Source organism: Xenopus tropicalis, chromosome 5, assembly GCF_000004195.4.
Source record: "Xenopus tropicalis strain Nigerian chromosome 5, UCB_Xtro_10.0, whole genome shotgun sequence".
Taxonomy (NCBI): domain Eukaryota; kingdom Metazoa; phylum Chordata; class Amphibia; order Anura; family Pipidae; genus Xenopus; species Xenopus tropicalis.
Window position 1 is genome coordinate 151,969,437 of NC_030681.2, and position 23,429 is coordinate 151,992,865.

Below are 23,429 nucleotides of genomic sequence, written 5' to 3' on the forward strand. Positions count from 1 at the left end.
CTGGTTGCTAGGGTCTTGTTTACCCTAGCAACCAAGCTGTGGTTTCAACAAGAGGTGGGAATATGAATAGGAGAGGGCCTGCATAGAAAGATAAGTAATAAAAGTAACAATAATAATAAAACTGGAGCCTCACGGAGCAATATATTTGGCTGCCGGGGTCAGTGACCCCCATTTGAAAGCTGGAAAGAGGAAAAGGAGAAAGGCAAATGATTAAAAAAAAAACTATAAAAAATAAATAATGAAAAACAAATTGCAAAGTTGCTGGGAATAGGCTATTCTGTAACATACTAAGGTGATCCACCCCTTTAAGGGGGGGTCTGGATTCTTTTTGTTGCCACTGGGGTAAAAGATGTTTTAGCCAAGAGTTAAGTTTGTATGTTTTTCCCCTAACGTAGTGGGTGTGTGTCTGTTGTATGGAAAATTAAGTTTGTGGGGCAGGGAGTGTTGTCTGTGATTAAACATACTCTGGAACTGGGCTTTAGCAGAGTGTCTGCAGAACTCAGGGCTACCATTTCTACAAACTGGTGTATTCAGGGGAACACCACAGAGCTATGACAGCATGTATATATTCCCCTGTACTAAGCGCAATTCAGCAGGAACAGCCCCCTAAGTTTGCCCATAGCCTGTACAGAGAGATACCATAAAACTATGGCACATAGGGATTCCCCTGTACTAAGCACAATTCAGCAGGAACAGCCCCCTAAGTTTGCCCATAGCCTGTACAGAGAGATACCATAAAACTATGGCACATAGGGATTCCCCTGTACTAAGCACAATTCAGCAGGAACAGCCCCCTAAGTTTGCTCATAGCCTGTACAGAGAGATACCATAAAACTATGGCACATAGGGATTCCCCTGTACTAAGCACAATTCAGCAGGAACAGCCCCCTAAGTTTGCTCATAGCCTGTACAGACAGATACCATAAAGCTATGGCACATAGGGATTCCCCTGTACTAAGCACAATTCAGCAGGAACAGCCCCCTAAGTTTGCTCATAGCCTGTACAGAGAGATACCATAAAACTATGGCACATAGGGATTCCCCTGTACTAAGCACAATTCAGCAGGAACAGCCCCCTAAGTTTGCTCATAGCCTGTACAGAGAGATACCATAAAGCTATGGCACATAGGGATTCCCCTGTACTAAGCACAATTCAGCAGGAACAGCCCCCTAAGTTTGCTCATAGCCTGTACAGAGAGATACCATAAAACTATGGCACATAGGGATTCCCCTGTACTAAGCACAATTCAGCAGGAACAGCCCCCTAAGTTTGCCCATAGCCTGTACAGAGGGATACCATAAAACTATGGCACATAGGGATTCCCCTGTACCAAGCACAATTCAGCAGGAACAGCCCCCTAAGTTTGCCCATAGCCTGTACAGAGAGATACCATAAAGCTATGGCACATAGGGATTCCCCTGTACTAAGCACAATTCAGCAGGAACAGCCCCCTAAGTTTGCCCATAGCCTGTACAGAGGGATACCATAAAACTATGGCACATAGGGATTCCCCTGTACTAAGCACAATTCAGCAGGAACAGCCCCCTAAGTTTGCTCATAGCTTGTACAGAGAGATACCATAAACTATGGCACATAGGGATTCCCCTGTACTAAGCACAATTCAGCAGGAACAGCCCCCTAAGTTTGCCCATAGCCTGTACAGAGAGATACCATAAAACTATGGCACATAGGGATTCCCCTGTACTAAGCACAATTCAGCAGGAACAGCCCCCTAAGTTTGCTCATAGCTTGTACAGAGAGATACCATAAACTATGGCACATAGGGATTCCCCTGTACTAAGCACAATTCAGCAGGAACAGCCCCCTAAGTTTGCTCATAGCCTGTACAGAGAGATACCGTAAAACTATGGCAGCATAGGAATTCCCCTGTACTAAGCACAATTCAGCAGGAACAGCCCCCTAAGTTTGCTCATAGCCTGTACAGAGAGATACCATAAACTATGGCACATAGGGATTCCCCTGTACTAAGCACAATTCAGCAGGAACAGCCCCCTAAGTTTGCTCATAGCCTGTACAGAGAGATACCGTAAAACTATGGCAGCATAGGGATTCCCCTGTACTAAGCACAATTCAGCAGGAACAGCCCCCTAAGTTTGCTCATAGCCTGTACAGAGAGATACCATAAAACTATGGCAGCATAGGGATTCCCCTGTACTAAGCATAATTCAGCAGGAACAGCCCCATAAGTTTGCTCATAGCCTGTACAGAGAGATACCATAAAACTATGGCACATAGGGATTCCCCTGTACTAAGCACAATTCAGCAGGAACAGCCCCCTAAGTTTGCTCATAGCCTGTACAGAGAGATACCATAAAACTATGGCAGCATAGGGATTCCCCTGTATTAAGTAGATTAGCAGCCTCTACATTTGCTTACAGCCTGTACCTGCCACTGAAATGCCCTCGCTTTTATGACATTCTGAACAATTCTGGAAAACGGCAGATGATATTTTGAAAATTCAATACCATTAATTGTATTCCTCAGAAACACTTAACAGCGTTCCATCTACATAATCTTTGCTAAATGTCAAGAGCGGAGCACTCATCGAAAGCCGATAAATACGATCCTATACGATCCTTGTAAGCTCAACAACATACAAACAGTAACTCCGCCCAAACGGACATGAATGGTTTTCTACTTTAATAAAAACATAATTTTAAAAAGTCAAGCAGGACTTACCACGATCGGTACCCCAATATCCGGCCACAGCAGGTCTTCAGACGGCAGCTTTGGAGAATTCCATACCACCACCACTTTATTCAAGTACGGCAGTCCATTCAGCCTTTCCAAAGAGTTCATCAACACTTCCTCGCGCTCGTACGTCAACATGACCACCGTGAACTGTTCCCGGGGTACATTCCCCCCGAGGGCGGCTTGAAACTCTTTTCCCGAGCCGCCGGCTCCGCCGCCGATCGGCCGGAAACCAGTACCAGAACCAAGAAATTTCGCTTCGGAGGGTAAGAGAGGATCAAAGGGTGTGTGCGGAAATAGGTGAAAAGGGCCGGGGGCTGTATTCCAGTTGCGGTAGATATCCGCTGCGGTGAGGGTGAAGTTTCTCAGATACTTAGGAGACGCATAAGGAGGCTCTGTTTCCACCGGCCCCAAATCTAAGTCTCCGTTGTCCGCCATGTTGGGATCGGTGCCGGCGGCTTTGCCGGACCGATGAGGAATCTCTACCGCCGGTTCCTCTTTAATGGGAGCGGCGGGAATTTGTATTCTAGTCCTAACGGTTGCTAAAATAGTATTAAATACTGTATCAGAAGTAGAAAAGTAGGTCTCCCACAGGAAACGGCCTTGCCTCCTCAGCGAGAGGAGGTCATTGTCCGATATACTTCTCAAGAGAAAGTGGACTTCGGTGATGCGTGGCTTTGGTAGTATTAACACCGCCTCGTTCCACCGGATTGTATCGTGATACGGCAGTTGAACCTGTTCTCCGAGGATGACGGGAATAGCGCCTACCTCCAGAGCTTCGAAAAGCCTCATGGCACTGCCAGCAGATATAACCAGCTGCGAATCTCCCGGCGTAATTATCAGTGCAAATGTAGATTGCTTCAGTAGCTCCAACCTGTCGTCCCTTTCCCCACACAAAGCCCACTCAGTGGGCAGACTTGGCTTCGCCTGATTTTTGCAAGTGAACTCGACCATGACAAAATCCAACTTACTGTCCTGGACAGCCTTAAGGGTAGTAATGATGCGGTCGTCGTAGTCCGCCGGCGCGTTGCCTTCCATTTCTTCCTCAAACGACCGGGCCTCTTGCAAACTAGAACGCAGCGACTCAATCTTTTCTCCCTGGAAGCTGAATAGGTACTTCCGTTTCACCGGCACCTGAGGTGGAATCTCCAGGAAGTTGGGTTCGGACATGGCGTGGACTAACGGCGACACCACGATATCAAAACCGGGCCTGTACTGTAAGTCATAAAACGTCGACTGAGCGATCATGGCGCGCCCCGTGCTGACATTATAAAGATAGTTCTGGGTTTCAGATTTCCTGGACAAGTTTATAATAAGATGGTTGTGGCCATCAGTCCTCCAATATGGCAAAGAGTGTAACTGTTCCTCCAGTTCAGTAGGTTTTGGCATCACTGGCTCCTGCATTTCCCCCATTAAGACTACATATATACACGCATTATTTGCATTTTCAGTCACATAAACGTTATTTCTGACGCTCGCCTCCAAGGCTTGTTTGATTAAAGGGTCTATAAAGTTACCAAAAGGGTATTGATCACTGTTGTAGACGAATACGGGGAACCCAGAAGTAAGCGGGCACCGTGAGTAGTCGAAACAATTGTGTAGCCCGCAGTTCCTTTTGGACTTTGGCAAAGGTATGTTAATATCATCCTTCTCTGGCAACAGCCGGATTGGCAATGAAAGCTTTGGCTGATTCTGGGCCATCAGTTCTTTATATGAATGTTCCGTTTGACTGATGACATTTTTGAGCTGCAGAAGGTCCTGCTTAGCATTTTCGATGCTTTTTTTGCACGCTTCGATTTTAAGGTTTAATTTAGCAATTTCGCTATTAAGTTCCTGACGCTTGGCTTCGAGCTGGAGCAGCTCTTCGCTTACCGATTCTCTGATTCGACACAAATCCTGTACGTGCTTGACTTCACAAAGTTCGTTCCCCGTTCGCGGGCCAAAGATCCTCCTGTCGGGATCGTTCGCATCGTCGATGGTGGTGAGGTAATAGTGGGCGATAAGGGGGAAGAAAACGAGGATGATGAACAACGTGAAGCTGAGCCAAGAGAGCCTGATTCGACTGGACCAACGTAGCATCCACGGCTGACCTCCGTTCCCCAATCCCCCATTTCGCAGCATGGTATACCCACTCATGAGTCTAAACAGAGATGCCGGACAATCACGTTGGATCAGTAGCCATGCCCACAAAATGTCGTAGCAGCAATCTTCTTGAAATAATTACTTTATTTGTATGAGAAAGAGCCAATAAAATGGAAATTTCATTTTCTTTTTGAATAAAGCAGACACGTGGCCGTCCTCCGAAGAACCAAAAAAGAGCCTTGGCCTCCAGTCCTCATCCAACGCCGTTTTATCCAACATTTAATATACGCGTTGAAGAGTTACGTTGGTAAGGAGCAAGGGAGCCAACCTGGAACTGGGAAAGCTTCTTCACTGGGCTTAACATGATCAAGTCTGTGCGTGTCAGTTAATGATGTAAGTAATATCCATGATGACAAGTAGAACGGAAAGAGGTAAAATAGACTCCTACATGTGTCAGCCTCACTTGACCCTTCAGCTTTCAGACCTAAGGAGAAAAAAAAAAACCAAGAGGATATTAATGCAGTCAGAATTTATGTTACTCAGGCCCTTGCCTCAATACAAAGAGCCAAAATGTAACACAAATAACTATATAACGCAGAAATATTAAACTCACAGCTGTTTGGTTGCAAAGAACTAAAGCCCTGGAGCAGATATGTCAGACTTGCGTGCCTAAAGTCACTTGGAATGTCAACCGGGAGCCTAACATAGCAGCTAAATATACGGGGAGTTAAAATGAACTTGACACGTTCCATCACATAATCCTATTTTTAAAAGTAGAAGTAAAATATTACGGCTAGAAATACTGTATATAATGAATGCCCTATATCAGTAATGATCCAGGCCTTCCAAATTGTCCCCAGCAGCTCCCCATCTTGGATCTTGTTAGGCCATCTTTGTGTCAGTGGCACTGCACATGCTCAGTGGGCTCTGGGCTGCTGCTGAGAAGCTGAGCTTGTGAGTTGGGGAACACATCAAGCAAAAAATGAAGTTTATCTATCATAGAAGGTGATGCTATGGGGCCGAGGTGGCAATGGGCAGATATAGAAGGTACCAGGGGCATCTTCAGAGGCACAGATCTTCCCTGCTCAAGGGCACAGGAGCCCAAAACCTACCATTTTTAACCTAATTCTCTGTGGAACTTTAGTTCTCCTTTAAAGCTACACTATAGATAAAAATGTATTGGGCCCTTTCCTGTTAATCTGTCCCTCCTCCTTTTTATGGTTATAGTGAGGGATATCAAAGGAATGGATATCAAAGGAATGGATATCAAAGGAATGGATATCGATCCCCTCCTTTATCACTGGGGATATTTCCCCACAGCCTAAGTAAATAATGAGGAATGTTATTCCTAGCAACCAATCATAGTGCTCGGTCCTTAGAACACCACATTCCACAGGTTACATTTTTGTATATTTACAGTTCTTCTATATACAGTTAAGAATAATATTTAAATAAATTGGTATATTTGTATAAAATATATCTAATGATGTGCATGGAAATGCTTGCCCAAAGGTGATACTGTGCCAATAAACAAGCCTGTGTATGGGTGTAATTCCATTAGGCTGAGATTTTCTGATCAGTGTTTCCAGCAGTTGAGGGATTTAATCTAATATCACCGACTGTAGAAGAGGAGACTCAGTACAATGCAGCAGCAATCGCCAACTCCCTGACATTTACAGAACGGCATTTGCAAAGGCAAAGTTCAACTACATTCAAGAACACATGAAATACAACCATACAGGTAATGAGAAGTAAAGGCATTTTTCCCCCATGTGGAGGGGATCGGTATATGGCCAAGCTCAAAAGTAATGGAATATGTCTAATGTTTCTATGGTGCAGGGATCCCCAACCTTTTATACACCAACATTCAATTGGAAAAAGTTTTGGAGAGCAAAACAATCATGACAAAAGGTTCCTGGGGTGCAAATAATAGCTATAATTGGCTATTTGGTAGCCCCTATGTGGACTGGCAGCCTACAGGGGGCTCTGTTTGGCATTATACTTGGTGTTTATGCAACCAAAACTTGCCTCCTTACCAGAAACTTGATAATGAGCACCTACTTTGAGAGCAACATTCAAGGGGTTGGGGGCAATTTGTTACCCCAAGCCACTGGTTGGGGATCACTGCTATAGTTTCTAAATAGCATGCATCTCTTTCTCCCTCACAGGTATGTGCTTACTACTGTCATACGCAGCGGCAAGTCATTAAACTCATTAAAGGACAGTGGTCTCAACATTGGACATATACAGTCAGAATTAAGCTAACCCGTAGGGCCCTTCAGACCAAGATCTGCTTGTGTAGGTCAGGTTTAATAATCCTGTTGGGAGGGGAGCACACTGAAGCACTGATGCAGTCTTCTCCCAAAAGGCCAGGATAGCTACCCATTACGATTCAATTATTGGCCTGGGGGCCAGATTGGGCCCAAAATGTAGGTGGCAAAATCAGGCAAAGAGGCTAACCCATCAGGCCGCCTTCCTCAGGAATTTACTTTTTTATCAAAGTAAATTATGCCTGTGTAAGCCTGCATTCTTGATGGCATTAATGTTAAAACACACATGTGCTGTTTGCAGATAGAAATATCACTGATGATGTGTCAGAGGGAAAACGGCCAATGGGGGAAAGCTGCTATTTGTTTAACAATGCCCTTTTGGGTGGGGGATATGTGCCCAACTTATATATACACTGTAGGAAAGAGTAGGAATTCCAGCAGTTCCATATATTCCCCATTTATCAAACTTCCCGGACGCTTCTGGAAGCAGTTCCCTGTTTCAATCCCTAAAGCCTTGGAGAAGCTTTCAATCTTACTTATGTTGAGTTGGATTTCCCAACCAGTAGTAAATCACCCCCAATGTATCATATAAGGCTTATTCTGTCAGATGAACAGGAGCCCATACACACACACACACGTGCATAGGAACAAACAGGAGTAAGACTTCAGAGACTACATTTAATTCTGAAAGGGAAATTCTTTGCTTACTTGCCCTTTAGGTGTCCGGATAATTATACAGTAAATACTGTATTAGAGACACTAAGGCCAAATCTCTGCGGGGGAACTAACATTTCTGTCGGCTTTCCATTAGCCGCCCAACAGGGGTGTGGATACACTGATGCCCAGCAGGCACCACACGGTGCATTATTATTATTATTATTATTATATGCCAGACAGTGTTTCTAGCAACAGGCAATGAATTACGTTCTGCCAAAGATGAACAGAACAGTGTTAAAGATCAACTGGATCCTTGCGGAATCTTTGCTTGGTAAAAATATTCCAGCCAATGAAACGAGGCCATAAATGGAGACTTCAGAGCAGGCAGGGTGCCAAAGTGATGGCCAACCCAACAAACATCTCTTGTGATTGGCCAGATACCTATATTACATATTATATCCCCTCATGGAGGGCTGGTTCGGGCCTGGAAGGTGGTCCTCTCCCAATGGGCCATCATAGGCCCCTGTTATGATCTAATAGCCGGCCCAAAGTTAAGCTCAACTGGCAAACTCAGCTCTAGCCTCACATCAATGCTTTCCCCTTTTCCCTAGCGCCCCCTATTAGTTTCATCTTTCCTGAGGAACCCACCTACCATGCTGCATCACCACCAGGGGTTAAAGAGGTACTTTACCCTTAAATTAACTTTTAGTATAATGTAGAGAGCGCTATTAAGGTTAACTGGTTGCTTGGGCCCGAATTAACCTAGCAACCAGGCAGTGGTTTGAAAGAGAGACAGGGAGGGCCTAAATATAAAACTATTATACACTGAGCAATAGTTTTATGGCTCCTGGGGTCACTGTCACGGAAAAACATGTAAAAACCCAGAGCTTCTCCAGCAGAATCCTGCATTGTAATCTGTTTTTCCCATGGGGCTAGCCATATTCTTCATTTCCCAGGGTGCCACAGCCATGTGACCTGTGCTCTGATAAACTTCACTCACACTTTACTGCTGCGCTGCAAGTTGGAGTGATATCCCCCCCCTCCCCCCCAGCAGCCGATCAGCAGAACAATGGGAAGGGAGCAAGATAGCAGCTCCCAGTAGGTATCAGAATAGCACTCAATAGTAAGAAATCCAAGTCCGGCTTGGGACTCCTCCAGTTACATGGGAGTAGGAGAAACAATAGGTTAGCTGAAAGCAGTTCTAATGTGTAGCGCTGGCTGAAAGCTCAGACTCAGGCACACTTTACTGCTGCGCTGCAAGTTGGAGTGATATCCCCCTCCGCCCAGCCGCCGATCAGCAGAACAATGGGAAGGGAGCAAGATAGCAGCTCCCAGTAGGTATCAGAATAGCACTCAATAGTAAAAAATCCAAGTCCGGCTTGGGACTCCCCCAGTTACATGGGAGTAGGAGAAACAATAGGTTAGCTGAAAGCAGTTCTAATGTGTAGCTCTTTCCTCTCTATATTCTAAGGCACAGAGAAAGCCAGACTAATAATTTGAGCACGCAGGGGAATTGTGGGATATAATTGGCCAGAACCCACGAAAATAACAACAGCTCCGTGTAGAGAAGAAGGCGCATAAAGCGTAGGAAGAGGAATGCGTGCCAAGCAAACAGGCCCAACGCTGAGACATAGGAGATTTGGGTATTAGCTTGTCCCTAAGGAGCGCAGTGGGACATCCGCACTTGGCTGCCCTTGGGACATGTGACAATGGCTCCCACACAGACCGGCCCTTCATGTACTGTAGGATATTGATCTCACCCATTACGCTCAGTTACACGACCTCGGAACCAGGGGGCAGGTCAGACATACGATTTTATTTGTGTCCGACACTTGTTTCTATAGTAGACAGCATACACCATATAAATCTAATATTTAAAGGGGAACTTCACCCAAACACAACTTTTTGAAAATTAAACAATTTCAAGCAGCTTTGCAATATAAATCAATTAAAAAATATGCAGCCTTTTCATGATATTTAATGTAATAATATGGGTTGGAACAGTTCCCTAAGCCCCGCCCCCCGTTCCCTAAGCCCTGCCCCCCTGCTGATCTGGCTGGCTACTTTGTGACTCAAATAAAATGTAACAGTAGTGACCTGTCCTCAGCCTGCATCCTCCCAATCCCACAATCCCCTGCTGCACACGTAATGTCAATAAGAAAAGGAACATCCCAGTGCAATGCATTGTGGGTTATGTAGTTCCTGCATGCTGTCTGTAAGCTGTAGAGAAGTTGTTACAATTTGTAACATCAGTGGTTTAGTCCCTCCTCCCCTGCCAGGATTTCAAATGATGCAGAAAGAGAAGAACTGTTTTGCAGCTGGATTTCAGCATATAAATGGGATTTATTCCTACTTGTTGAAGGAACAGATTACAGGGATAGGGATATTAGGGGTTTCTGTGCTGTGTGGAGCTCTTTAACAAATTTTGGTTCAGAAGCCTAAGTTGCCAGTTTGATATTGGACCACTAAAAGAGATAGTGACATAAGAAAGCTAAGCAAGATAAAGCTAAACTGTGTCCTATTATTAAAAAATGGGACATTACTGAAAACTGATAAGAGAAATATAAAAAATGAAATAAAAAAATCTGTCCAGAACGGCCGACAGTAACATTTGCCCTCGGACTTTCTCAGTTCAGCAGAAAACAGATGGTCCCTGTTTATATTTTTTTCCCACTGAACTTTGTAATCACTGATTTGTGTTTTATAAACTGCAAGAGACAAAATGGCTGAAAGCCTCTCCATTGTGGGCCATGCAAATGAATACAGGGAAATTATTAAAATCGTATGGAAATGTCATTCAGGGCTGAAGGCTGGGAATTGTACAGTGTTTGGGATGTTTTGCCACCCGTGATTTAAAGGAAAACTACACCCTAAAATATGAATATGGCTATGAATGCAGTATTTTATATACAGGTATAGGACCTGTTATCCAGAATGCTCGGGACCAAGGGTATTCCGGATAAGGGATCTTGGATCTCCAACTTAAAAATCAATAAAGCATTAATCAAACCCAATAGAATTGTTCTGCCCCAATAAGGGGTAATTATATCTTAGTTGGGATCAAGTACAGGTACTGTTTTATTATTACAGAGAAAAGGGAATCATTTAACCATGAAATAAACCCAATAGGGCTGTTCTGCCCCCAATAAGGGGTAATTATATCTTAGTTGGGATCAAGTACAGGTACTGTTTTATTATTACAGAGAAAAGGGAATCATTTAACCATTAAATAAACCCAATAGGGCTGTTCTGCCCCAATAAGGGGTAATTATATCTTAGTTGGGATCAAGTACAGGTACTGTTTTATTATTACAGAGAAAAGGGAATCATTTAACCATGAAATAAACCCAATAGGGCTGTTCTGCCCCCAATAAGGGGTAATTATATCTTAGTTGGGATCAAGTACAGGTACTGTTTTATTATTACAGAGAAAAGGGAATCATTTAACCATTAAATAAACCCAATAGGGCTGTTCTGCCCCAATAAGGGGTAATTATATCTTAGTTGGGATCAAGTACAGGTACTGTTTTATTATTACAGAGAAAAGGGAATCATTTAACCATTAAATAAACCCAATAGGGCTGTTCTGCCCCAATAAGGGGTAATTATATCTTAGTTGGGATCAAGTACAGGTACTGTTTTATTATTACAGAGAAAAGGGAATCATTTAACCATGAAATAAACCCAATAGGGCTGTTCTGCCCCCAATAAGGGGTAATTATATCTTAGTTGGGATCAAGTACAGGTACTGTTTTATTATTACAGAGAAAAGGGAATCATTTAACCATTAAATAAACCCAATAGGGCTGTTCTGCCCCAATAAGGGGTAATTATATCTTAGTTGGGATCAAGTACAGGTACTGTTTTATTATTACAGAGAAAAAGGGAATCAGTTTTAAAATTCTGAATTATTTGATTAAAATGGAGTCTATGGGAGACAGGCTTTCTGTAATTCGGAGCTTTCTGGATAACAGGTTTCCGGATAAGGGATCCCCATGCCTGCAAAAGGTTCAGCATCTCTATAGTAAAAATCCTGGACTTTAAAGTTGTCACAGGAGCTCCCAATTTTGGTTTTGGTTATAAGTGTCAGTGGCACTGCACAAGCTCAGCCTGCTCTGGGCGGCTACTGAGACGCTAAGCTGAGGGGTCATCACAAATGATCAAGCCAAAAATAAAGTTTGTATCTGGGGATAGTGACCACCAACAACCAGGCAGCGCTTTCAGCCGCAATCTAGAAGAGCAATAGGAAGGCTAATGATACAAAATCCATACAAAATAAAGAAGACCAATATAAAAGCTGCTTAGAAGCCCATCTATAAGATAATAACACTTCCTACTGATACGGTGGCAGTTCTATTCTATTTCCGTGATATAATCGGTTACAGATCACGAGGCCGCAGTGCCGGCTGATAAACAAAAGTCGGACAGTGCGAATGTCCCATCATTAATCAGCAGATCTTTCAGTTGGGAAGCAGCCATAGCTACAGAGCAAATACATCTGTACCTCTGTGTTATATTATACAGTGCGGGTCCTCTGGCTGTAAATTACATGCACAGTAGTTACTGCTCATTAGTAACCCCAGTGAGAAATTGAAGTTTGCAATGGATATTCACCAATTCACAACAGTAAGGAGTTTGCCTTCTTGTACATCTATAGCCAAAGCCAATAATTCTTCTTTAAAAGCCGACTGCAATATTACAGTAATTTATATTCCTCAAGGGCTTTAAGCACTAAAGAGCCACTATACACTGAATTGTGCTTAGTACAGGGGAATCCCTATGTGCCATAGTTTTATGGTATCTCTCTGTACAGGCTATGAGCAAACTTAGGGGGCTGTTCCTGCTGAATTGTGCTTAGTACAGGGGAATCCCTATGTGCCATAGTTTTATGGTATCTCTCTGTACAGGCTATGAGCAAACTTAGGGGGCTGTTCCTGCTGAATTGTGCTTAGTACAGGGGAATCCCTATGTGCCATAGTTTTATGGTATCTCTCTGTACAGGCTATGAGCAAACTTAGGGGACTGTTCCTGCTGAATTGTGCTTAGTACAGGGGAATCCCTATGTGCCATAGTTTTATGGTATCTCTCTGTACAGGCTATGGGCAAACTTAGGGGACTGTTCCTGCTGAATTGTGCTTAGTACAGGGGAATCCCTATGTGCCATAGTTTTATGGTATCTTTCTGTACAGGCTATGAGCAAACTTAGGGGGCTGTTCCTGCTGAATTGTGCTTAGTACAGGGGAATCCCTATGTGCCATAGTTTTATGATATCTCTCTGTACAGGCTATGAGCAAACTTAGGGGGCTGTTCCTGCTGAATTGTGCTTAGTACAGGGGAATCCCTATGCTGCCATAGTTTTATGATATCTCTCTGTACAGATTATGAGCAAACTTAGGGGGCTGTTCCTGCTGAATTGTGCTTAGTACAGGGGAATCCCTATGTGCCATAGTTTTATGGTATCTCTCTGTACAGGCTATTGGCAAACTTAGGGGCTGTTCCTGCTGAATTGTGCTTAGTACAGGGCAATCCCTATGCTGCCATAGTTTTATGATATCTCTCTGTACAGGCTATAAGCAAATTTAGGGGGCTGTTCCTGCTGAATTGTGCTTAGTACAGGGGAATCCCTATGCTGCCATAGTTTTATGGTATCTCTATGTACAGGCTATGGGCAAACTTAGGGGGCTGTTCCTGCTGAATTGTGCTAAGTAAAATAAGGAAGGACATGGGAGGTCAGACTTAACTTGGTTTTTCAGTTATTTAACTTTAAATAAGACACTGGAATATGAATAGGAGAGCGACTGAATACAAAGATAAGTAATAAAAAGTAACAATAATAATGTGATTTTTAGCTCCTGGAGCAATAGTTATTGGCTGCCGTGGTCAGTGAAAAAAAAGCTGTAAATATGTAAAACTATATAGAAAAAAACAATGAAGACCAATTGCAAAGTTGCTAGAAATAAAAATGCCAAACTGGTGACCATCTGAACATAAAAGTTAATTGGAACGTGCTTGTCAGTTCTGTCCAGCTAAATGCCCATGGGTGGGATGTGCCCCTTTACAGGATGTTTATGGACCCCAGCGTGCCCAAACAGCTCATTATATACTAATCCAAACATGTATCAACATGAAAGCTCTTGTACAGCGCTGGTCTACATCATACCAAACTCTTTTACTTCCCCTTTAATATACAAGAGAGGAAATCAGCATAGCCGTTATCTGCTATGTAACCTGTGCCTTTTCTTCTGTTCTCAATTAGATTGGCTGCCCCTGGCAACACAGCGGGGTATTTATCTATATAAACATTTGTATTTTTTAGTCTTACTGTTCCTTTAACCCTAGTGCTTCTCGTCTCTGCGCCGCCCCTGTAGCAAATACCAATTCTTGTGGCTGCAGTGAGACTTTTAACGACTGTGTAAAAGCCACATATATCCGCCTGTAACATAAGTCAGTGCTGCTATATAAATATCAGTGTAGGGCGCTTCAGCCCCCTGGGATATTAGTCATGGCACACACCTGCCCCTATAACTTCTCCCACCACTATGGTATCTGCGGGCACTCCCATAACCTGCTCTCCATCATCATCAGAGCAGGGGTGCCAGTTCTACCTCCTGGTACCAGAAAAGTCAGTGCTGGTACAATAGTAGGTACTGGCCCAGGCACAGGAGGCAATCTAACATCACTGTCTCACCTTACTATACAATGTTGGGATTCCATGTTAAAAACAAAAACTTTACAATGTCTCACATCCCTGTGCCCCCTAGCAAACATAAGTCAGGATTTAACCACGCTGTTGTCAGTTCAATTCATATACACTATACTGATACCATTAGGGTGAAGACACACGGAGCTACTAGTAGCAGCTACTTTTTCACAGCTACTAAACTCCAGAACTACCCTGCCATAGACAATACTGAGAATTGCACAAAGACAATTATCAGTAACGACAAGAAGCTGCTACTAGTAGCTCTGTGTGTCTTCCCCCTACAATATTACACTGTAATATTATAGTTATTTTAAACCGCAGAGTGGCAGCATTGCTCCTGATATAACTGCTCCTAGTGTGTGTTAAGGGTGGAGATACATGGGGCAACTAGTAGCAGCTACTTTTTCACGGCTACTAAACTCTCCTGCCATAGACAATACTGAGATTACCCCTGCTAAACACACATAGAGACAATTACCAGTGAATGATCAGCATTGTTTATTTTAGTAGCCACGAAGAGTAGCGTCTACTAGTAGCTCTGTGTCTTTACCCTAAAGCCAAGTACACTATTAGGGTGAAGAAACACGGAGCTACTAGTAGCAGCTACTTGGCACCGCTACTAAAACAGACAATGCTGATGATTTACTGATAACTGTCTCTATGTGTGTTTTAGCAGAGGCAATTCTCAGCATTGTCTATGGCAGGGGATTTTCTGGCATTTAGGGCGAAGACACACAGAGCTACTTAGTAGCAGCTACTTGTCACAGCTACTAAATGCCAGAAAATACACTGCCATAGACAATACTGAGAATTGCCTCTGCTAAAACACACGTAGAGACAGTTATCAGTAAATGATCAGTATTGTCTGTTTTAGTAGCCACGACAAGTAGCTGCTACTAGTAGCTCCATGTGTCTTCGCCCTTAGAAGCCGTGACAAGTAGCTGCTACTAAGTAGCTCAGTGTGCCTTCACCCTGTCAGTCTGAGCTCTGTCTAATAAACGAGTCTGACTTGGTAGACAGTTACATGACAGTTTGGTACATAAGCATTGTGCTGTATTTCAGTAATCACTTCCTTAATCAGCTATAAAAAAAAAACCTCAAATCCCAGTGAGGCAGGGCTGGGACTAACTAGAAAGCGAAAAACACTTTTAATATTAGTTCTGCCTCTCAGAAATAAAGCAGTCAGTGACGGTACAATGTTATATAGTAATTATATCAATGCATGTATTATTGTATTAATGTTATATTGTATTACAGGGGTCAATTCCAATGCCTGCACAGTGACCCCTACCCCTAGCACTACTGGGCTGGGTTCCAATCCCCATTGGCTCATATGTGTCCCAGGACTGGGACTAACTGGGCCCTACAATATCAGTCTGACTACAGTGTTACTCTCAGTTCTATCTCCCTGTAATTAATCAGTTAGTATCACATTTGTACAGTAATGTGCCACAATATTGTATAAGAGACATAGTAATATGTTAGATCTATATATTGATTGTACAGTAGATCATATTGCAGTGTCGCTGGACTGGAAATGTAAAACCAGACTGTACTGTAACAATCTGTCCTTTCCTAATGGGATATTCCAGTTACAGCACCATTACACTTACAACGAGGCGCTACTGTATCTGTAGTAGAAAGGAACTAATGCTGTGGCACTGGGACTAACTGGAGTCTGAGGGGCTACTACTACAAGTATAGGAACCATTATCCAGAATGCTCGGGAGCAAGGGTATTCTGGATAAGGGGTATTTCCGTAATTTGGATCTCCATACCTTAGGTCTACTAAAAAATTTATAAAACATTACTTAAAGGAGAAGGAAAGGTTAAGTCACTTGGGGGTGCCAAAATGTTAGGCACCCCCAAGTGACTTAGAACGCCTACCTTGTACCCCGGGCTGGTGCCCCCGTACGGAGAGAACAGCACCAGCCCGGGGTAGCTGCCGGCGCTACCTGCTTCCTCCTCGCATGCGCCGGCCCACGGATTTCGGCAGCAGCGCGCAAAGGAAGGAGGAAGCGGTGTCTACAGGTGCCCCGGGCTGGTGCTGTTTTCTCCTAATGGGGGCACCAGCCCGGGGTACAAGGTAGGTCATGTAAGTCACTTGGGGGTGCCTAACATTTTGGCACCCCCAAGTGACTTAGCCTTTCCTTCTCCTTTAAACCCAATAGGATTGTTTTGTATCCAATAAGAGTTTATATCTTAGTTGGGATCAAGTACAGGTACTGTTTTATTATTACAGAGAAAAGGGAATCATTTAACCATAAATAACCCCAATAGGGCTGTTCTGCCCCCAATAAGGGGTAATTATATCTTAGCTGGGATCAAGTACAGGTACTGTTTTATTATTACAGAGAAAGGGGAATCATTTAACCATTAAATAAACCCAATAGGGCTGTTCTGCCCCCAATAAGGGGTAATTATATCTTAGTTGGGATCAAGTACAGGTACTGTTTTATTATTACAGAGAAAAGGGAATCATTTAACCATGAAATAAACCCAATAGGACTGTTCTGCCCCAATAAGGGGTAATTATATCTTAGTTGGGATCAAGTACAGGTACTGTTTTATTATTACAGAGAAAAGGGAATCATTTAACCATGAAATAAACCCAATAGGGCTGTTCTGCCCCCAATAAGGGGTAATTATATCTTAGTTGGGATCAAGTACAGGTACTGTTTTATTATTACAGAGAAAAGGGAATCATTTAACCATGAAATAAACCCAATAGGGCTGTTCTGCCCCAATAAGGGGTAATTATATCTTAGTTGGGATCAAGTACAGGTACTGTTTTATTATTACAGAGAAAAGGGAATCATTTAACCATGAAATAAACCCAATAGGGCTGTTCTGCCCCAATAAGGGGTAATTATATCTTAGTTGGGATCAAGTACAGGTACTGTTTTATTATTACAGAGAAAAATCAGTTTTAAAATTCTGAATTATTTGATTAAAATGGAGTCTATGGGAGACGGGCTTTCCGTAATTCGGAGCTTTCTGGATAATGGGTTTCCGGATAAGGGATCCCATACCTGTACTACTACTGTACCCCCAGTCTTATAGCACTACAATATTACAGTCAGTGCTGGCAATGCCACCCAATACATATTATACTGAATAAAGTAACTGGTGCTAATAACATCACCCAGTTACACCCAGTCTTGCTCTACTGTATATTACAGGACTGGTACAAATCCATTAGCTACTGTACAACAGCTCATATCGTCTGTATTAGAAGCCAATAGTACAATGATACAGTATTAGTCACTGCTGCTGTGCCTGTAACTAACTGGCTGTACAACAGCTCATATCCTGCTGTCTCTCAACCGGGGGTAATTGTAGAGTTGGGCTGCAGATAATTAAACGTCTCTGGTCTCATTCGGCTGTAATACTACAGTAAGCACAGGCATATTAGCACTACATGGCCCCAAAGAGAGTCAGTCCTACTGTATCTGTACAGCCTCTCATAAACTGCAGGCTCTGGACTGGGACTGTGAGAACTGAACTACACTACTGTGCCCGAGGCAGTCTACTCTGTATATTACAGTCAGTAATGGGACAGAACCATTACACTGCTACAGTGGGGTGGGGGGGTCAGTTCTGCTCTATCTGTGCCATATCACTAGTAGCTACCCAGCACATTACATGCCACTGACTGGGGACTGTACCATCAGTCGGAGTACTGTGGCACTACTGTAACTGAGTCCCATTCTACTGTTACACAGAACTAGCGCATTTGGTACCGGTCGCAAAGTGTCACACCGCTATAATAAGGGTTGGTTATACAGTATCATGCCCCAGTCACACCGCCCCGGTACTAACGGTACCACCAGTGAGAACAGAACCACACTCCCTACTGTAACCCCCAGCCCCTCTCCCTACTGTAACCCCCAGCCCCTCTCCTACTGTAACCCCCAGCCCTTTCCCTACTGTAACCCCCAGCCCCTCTCCTACTGTAACCCCCAGCCCCTCTCCTACTGTAACCCCCAGCCCCTCTCCTACTGTAACCCTCAGCCCCTCTCCTACTGTAACCCCCAGCCCCTCTCCTACTGTAACCCCCAGACCTTTCCCTCCTGTAACCCCCAGCCCCTCCTGTAACCCCCAGCCCCTCTCCTACTGTAACCCCCAGCCCCTCTCCTACTGTAACCCCCAGCCCCTCTCCCTACTGTAACCCCCGGCCCCTCTCCCTACTGTAACCCCCGGCCCCTCTCCTACTGTAACCCCCGGCCCCTCTCCTACTGTAACCCCCGGCCCCTCTCCCTACTGTAACCCCCGGCCCCTCTCCCTACTGTAACCCCCGGCCCCTCTCCCTACTGTAACCCCCGGCCCCTCTCCCTACTGTAACCCCCGGCCCCTCTCCCTACTGTAACCCCCGGCCCCTCTCCTACTGTAACCCCCGGCCCCTCTCCTACTGTAACCCCCGGCCCCTCTCCCTACTGTAACCCCCGGCCCCTCTCCTACTGTAACCCCCGGCCCCTCTCCCTACTGTAACCCCCAGCCCCTCTCCTACTGTAACCCCCAGCCCCTCTCCCTACTGTAACCCCCAGCCCCTCTCCCTACTGTAACCCCCAGCCCCTCTCCTACTGTAACCCCCAGCCCCTCTCCTACTGTAACCCCCAGCCCCTCTCCTACTGTAACCCCCAGCCCCTCTCCTACTGTAACCCCCAGCCCTTTCCCTCCTGTAACCCCCAGCCCCTCCTGTAACCCCCAGCCCCTCTCCTACTGTAACCCCCAGCCCCTCTCCTACTGTAACCCCCAGCCCCTCCTGTAACCCCCAGCCCCTCTCCCTACTGTAACCCCCAGCCCATCTCCTACTGTAACCCCCAGCCCCTCTCCTACTGTAACCCCCAGCCCCTCTCCCTACTGTAACCCCCAGCCCCTCTCCCTACTGTAACCCCCGGCCCCTCTCCCACTGTAACCCCCGGCCCCTCTCCCTACTGTAACCCCCGGCCCCTCTCCCTACTGTAACCCCCGGCCCCTCTCCCTACTGTAACCCCCGGCCCCTCTCCCTACTGTAACCCCCAGCCCCTCTCCTACTGTAACCCCCAGCCCCTCTCCTACTGTAACCCCCAGCCCCTCTCCTACTGTAATCCCCAGCCCCTCTCCTACTGTAACCCCCAGCCCCTCTCCCTACTGTAACCCCCAGCCCCTCTCCTACTGTAACCCCCAGCCCCTCTCCTACTGTAACCCCCAGCCCCTCCTGTAACCCCCAGCCCCTCTCCTACTGTAACCCCCAGCCCCTCTCCTACTGTAACCCCCAGCCCCTCTCCCTACTGTAACCCCCAGCCCATCTCCTACTGTAACCCCCAGCCCCTCTCCTACTGTAACCCCCAGCCCCTCTCCCTACTGTAACCCCCAGCCCCTCTCCCACTGTAACCCCCGGCCCCTCTCCCTACTGTAACCCCCGGCCCCTCTCCCTACTGTAACCCCCGGCCCCTCTCCCTACTGTAACCCCCGGCCCCTCTCCCTACTGTAACCCCCAGCCCCTCTCCTACTGTAACCCCCAGCCCCTCTCCTACTGTAACCCCCAGCCCCTCTCCTACTGTAATCCCCAGCCCCTCTCCTACTGTAACCCCCAGCCCCTCTCCCTACTGTAACCCCCAGCCCCTCTCCTACTGTAACCCCCAGCCCCTCTCCTACTGTAACCCCCAGCCCCTCCTGTAACCCCCAGCCCCTCTCCTACTGTAAACCCCAGCCCCTCTCCCTACTGTAACCCCAGCCCTTTCCCTACTGTAACCCCCAGCCCCTCTCCCTACTGTAACCCCCAGCCCCTCTCCTACTGTAACCCCCAGCCCCTCTCCCTACTGTAACCCCCAGCCCCTCTCCTACTGTAACCCCCAGCCCCTCTCCCTTACTGTAACCCCCAGCCCCTCTCCTACTGTAACCCCAGCCCCTCTCCCTACTGTAACCCCCAGCCCCTCTCCTACTGTAACCCCCAGCCCCTCTCCTACTGTAACCCCCAGCCCCTCTCCTACTGTAACCCCCAGCCCCTCTCCTACTGTAACCCCCAGCCCCTCTCCCTACTGTAACCCCCAGCCCCTCTCCTACTGTAACCCCCAGCCCCTCTCCTACTGTAACCCCCAGCCCCTCTCCTACTGTAACCCCCAGCCCCTCTCCCTACTGTAACCCCCAGCCCCTCTCCTACTGTAACCCCCAGCCCCTCTCCCTACAGTAACCCCCAGCCCCTCTCCTACTGTAACCCCCAGCCCCTCTCCTACTGTAACCCCCAGCCCTTTCCCTACTGTAACCCCCAGCCCCTCTCCTACTGTAACCCCCAGCCCCTCTCCTACTGTAACCCCCAGCCCCTCTCCTACTGTAACCCCCAGCCCCTCTCCTACTGTAACCCCCAGCCCCTCTCCTACTGTAACCCCCAGCCCCTCTCCTACTGTAACCCCCAGCCCCTCTCCCTACTGTAACCCCCGGCCCCTCTCCCTACTGTAACCCCCGGCCCCTCTCCTACTGTAACCCCCGGCCCCTCTCCTACTGTAACCCCCAGCCCCTCTCCTACTGTAACCCCCAGCCCCTCTCCTACTGTAACCCCCAGCCCCTCTCCTACTGTAACCCCCAGCCCCTCTCCTACTGTAACCCCCAGCCCCTCTCCTACTGTAACCCCCAGCCCCTCTCCTACTGTAACCCCCAGCCCCTCTCCTACTGTAACCCCCAGCCCCTCTCCTACTGTAACCCCCAGCCCCTCTCCTACTGTAACCCCCAGCCCTATGTTACTATACCATTACAGGCAGGACTGTACCATTACAGCTAGGGTTGTACCATTATACAGTATCAGTGCTGCTGTATTTCTCACTCACAGGACAGGAGTTGGGGGTGTTTGGAGCGGGAGTGAGTGGGACCCGCAGCCCCGGCCAGTCAGTATGGGATCAGTGTTCGTTCGTCATTGTCTCCAGCCCCAGTCAGTAGTCTCCCTGCCCCAGCCAGGCACACCCGCCATCCCACCAACTGCTCCTACCCCTTCCCCCGAAATGTTCCACGCCACTGCCTGACCGGCTTATTCCCACTTACCGAGCCGTCTCCCCGCTGCGCCGTTTCCTCTCCGCCTCCCCCGACACCCAGCCTGAGCGAGAAACCGCCGCGCTGCCAAACCTCGCGAGATTCCAGCGCCTGCCTCCCGCCCTCGCCCCGCCCCCAGCCCCGCCCATCCGCGGCCCCGAGACTCACACGGGAGCGAGCGAGAGGTGACGTCAGTTCCCTATAGAATCTGCATCCGCCGTTGTTATGGATACTGTGCACATGTATTAGGGACAGTACCTGGGGGTCTGCTTAGTATCAGATGGGAAATCCTGTCAGAATGCTCTGTTATACAGATAGCTAGAATCTCAGCCATAAAGCAGGGCAGGACTGCTGCTTACAATGGGGGGGGGGTCAGATAGGATCTGTGCCACTGTGACAGAATGCTCTGTTATACAGATAGCTAGAATCTCAGCCATAAAGCAGGGCAGGACTGCTGCTTACAATGGGGGGGGGGGGGGTCAGATAGGATCTGTGCCACTGTGACAGAATGCTCTGTTATACAGATAGCTAGAATCTCAGCCATAAAGCAGGGCAGGACTGCTGCTTACAATGGGGGGATCAGATAGGATCTGTGCCACTGTGACAGAATGCTCTGTTATACAGATAGCTAGAATCTCAGCCATAAAGCAGGGCAGGACTGCTGCTTACAATGGGGGGATCAGATAGGATCTGTGCCACTGTGACAGAATGCTCTGTTATACAGATAGCTAGAATCTCAGCCATAAAGCAGGGCAGGACTGCTGCTTACAATGGGGGGGATCAGATAGGATCTGTGCCACTGTGACAGAATGCTCTGTTATACAGATAGCTAGAATCTCAGCCATAAAGCAGGGCAGGACTGCTGCTTACAATGGGGGATCAGATAGGATCTGTGCCACTGTGACAGAATGCTCTGTTATACAGATAGCTAGAATCTCAGCCATAAAGCAGGGCAGGACTGCTGCTTACAATGGGGGGATCAGATAGGATCTGTGCCACTGTGACAGAATGCTCTGTTAAACAGATAGCTAGAATCTCAGCCATAAAGCAGGGCAGGACTGCTGCTTACAATGGGGGGATCAGATAGGATCTGTGCCACTGTGACAGAATGCTCTGTTATACAGATAGCTAGAATCTCAGCCATAAAGCAGGGCAGGACTGCTGCTTACAATGGGGGGATCAGATAGGATCTGTGCCACTGTGACAGAATGCTCTGTTATACAGATAGCTAGAATCTCAGCCATAAAGCAGGGCAGGACTGCTGCTTACAATGGGGGGATCAGATAGGATCTGTGCCACTGTGACAGAATGCTCTGTTATACAGATAGCTAGAATCTCAGCCATAAAGCAGGGCAGGACTGCTGCTTACAATGGGGGGATCAGATAGGATCTGTGCCACTGTGACAGAATGCTCTGTTATACAGATAGCTAGAATCTCAGCCATAAAGCAGGGCAGGACTGCTGCTTACAATGGGGGATCAGATAGGATCTGTGCCACTGTGACAGAATGCTCTGTTATACAGATAGCTAGAATCTCAGCCATAAAGCAGGGCAGGACTGCTGCTCCATGAGTAAGGAAAGCATTACATTACACTTTCCCGTGCAAGAACGGATACCTCTAGAACATTTTCAGATATAAATAAATTGCTTCCTTCAGAAAAATGCTAACTTTGTTATTAGTGTTTTAACTCTTAAGTTTCTTTTGTTTATAGTGTTCTTTTAGAATTGTGGTTTATATTCATTGTATTTTTCTGCAACTGTTTCATAAATTATAGAAACTACTATGTTATGTTGGGGCATCAAGGCTTGATGTTTAGAGAAGACTTGTTATTTTCAGTTTGTCAGTGAAGTGATATGGAGTTAAAAAAACAACTTGTATTAGCAGAGATGTAAAGGGGAACTCTGCCTTAAATGTGTTTTTTTTACAGCAGCTTTTCAATATATAATGTACATTTATTACCCATCTTCGGTGGTTTAAAAGTTATGCATACATGTAATT

The 23,429-nt window shown here is 46.3% G+C and overlaps 1 protein-coding gene across 1 annotated transcript in view; it reads right to left on the reverse strand.

Annotated features, from left to right (window-relative positions):
- extl3 (exostosin like glycosyltransferase 3) overlaps positions 1-21,499 on the reverse strand; it is a 57,951-nt gene extending 36,452 nt beyond the window's left edge. The window contains 2 exon segments of the mRNA NM_001008035.1: positions 2,702-5,279; positions 21,443-21,499. Of these exon segments, the coding sequence (NP_001008036.1) occupies positions 2,702-4,849 (2,148 nt within the window). The 5' untranslated portion in view covers positions 4,850-5,279; positions 21,443-21,499.
- Between the last annotated feature and the right edge of the window lie 1,930 nt (positions 21,500-23,429).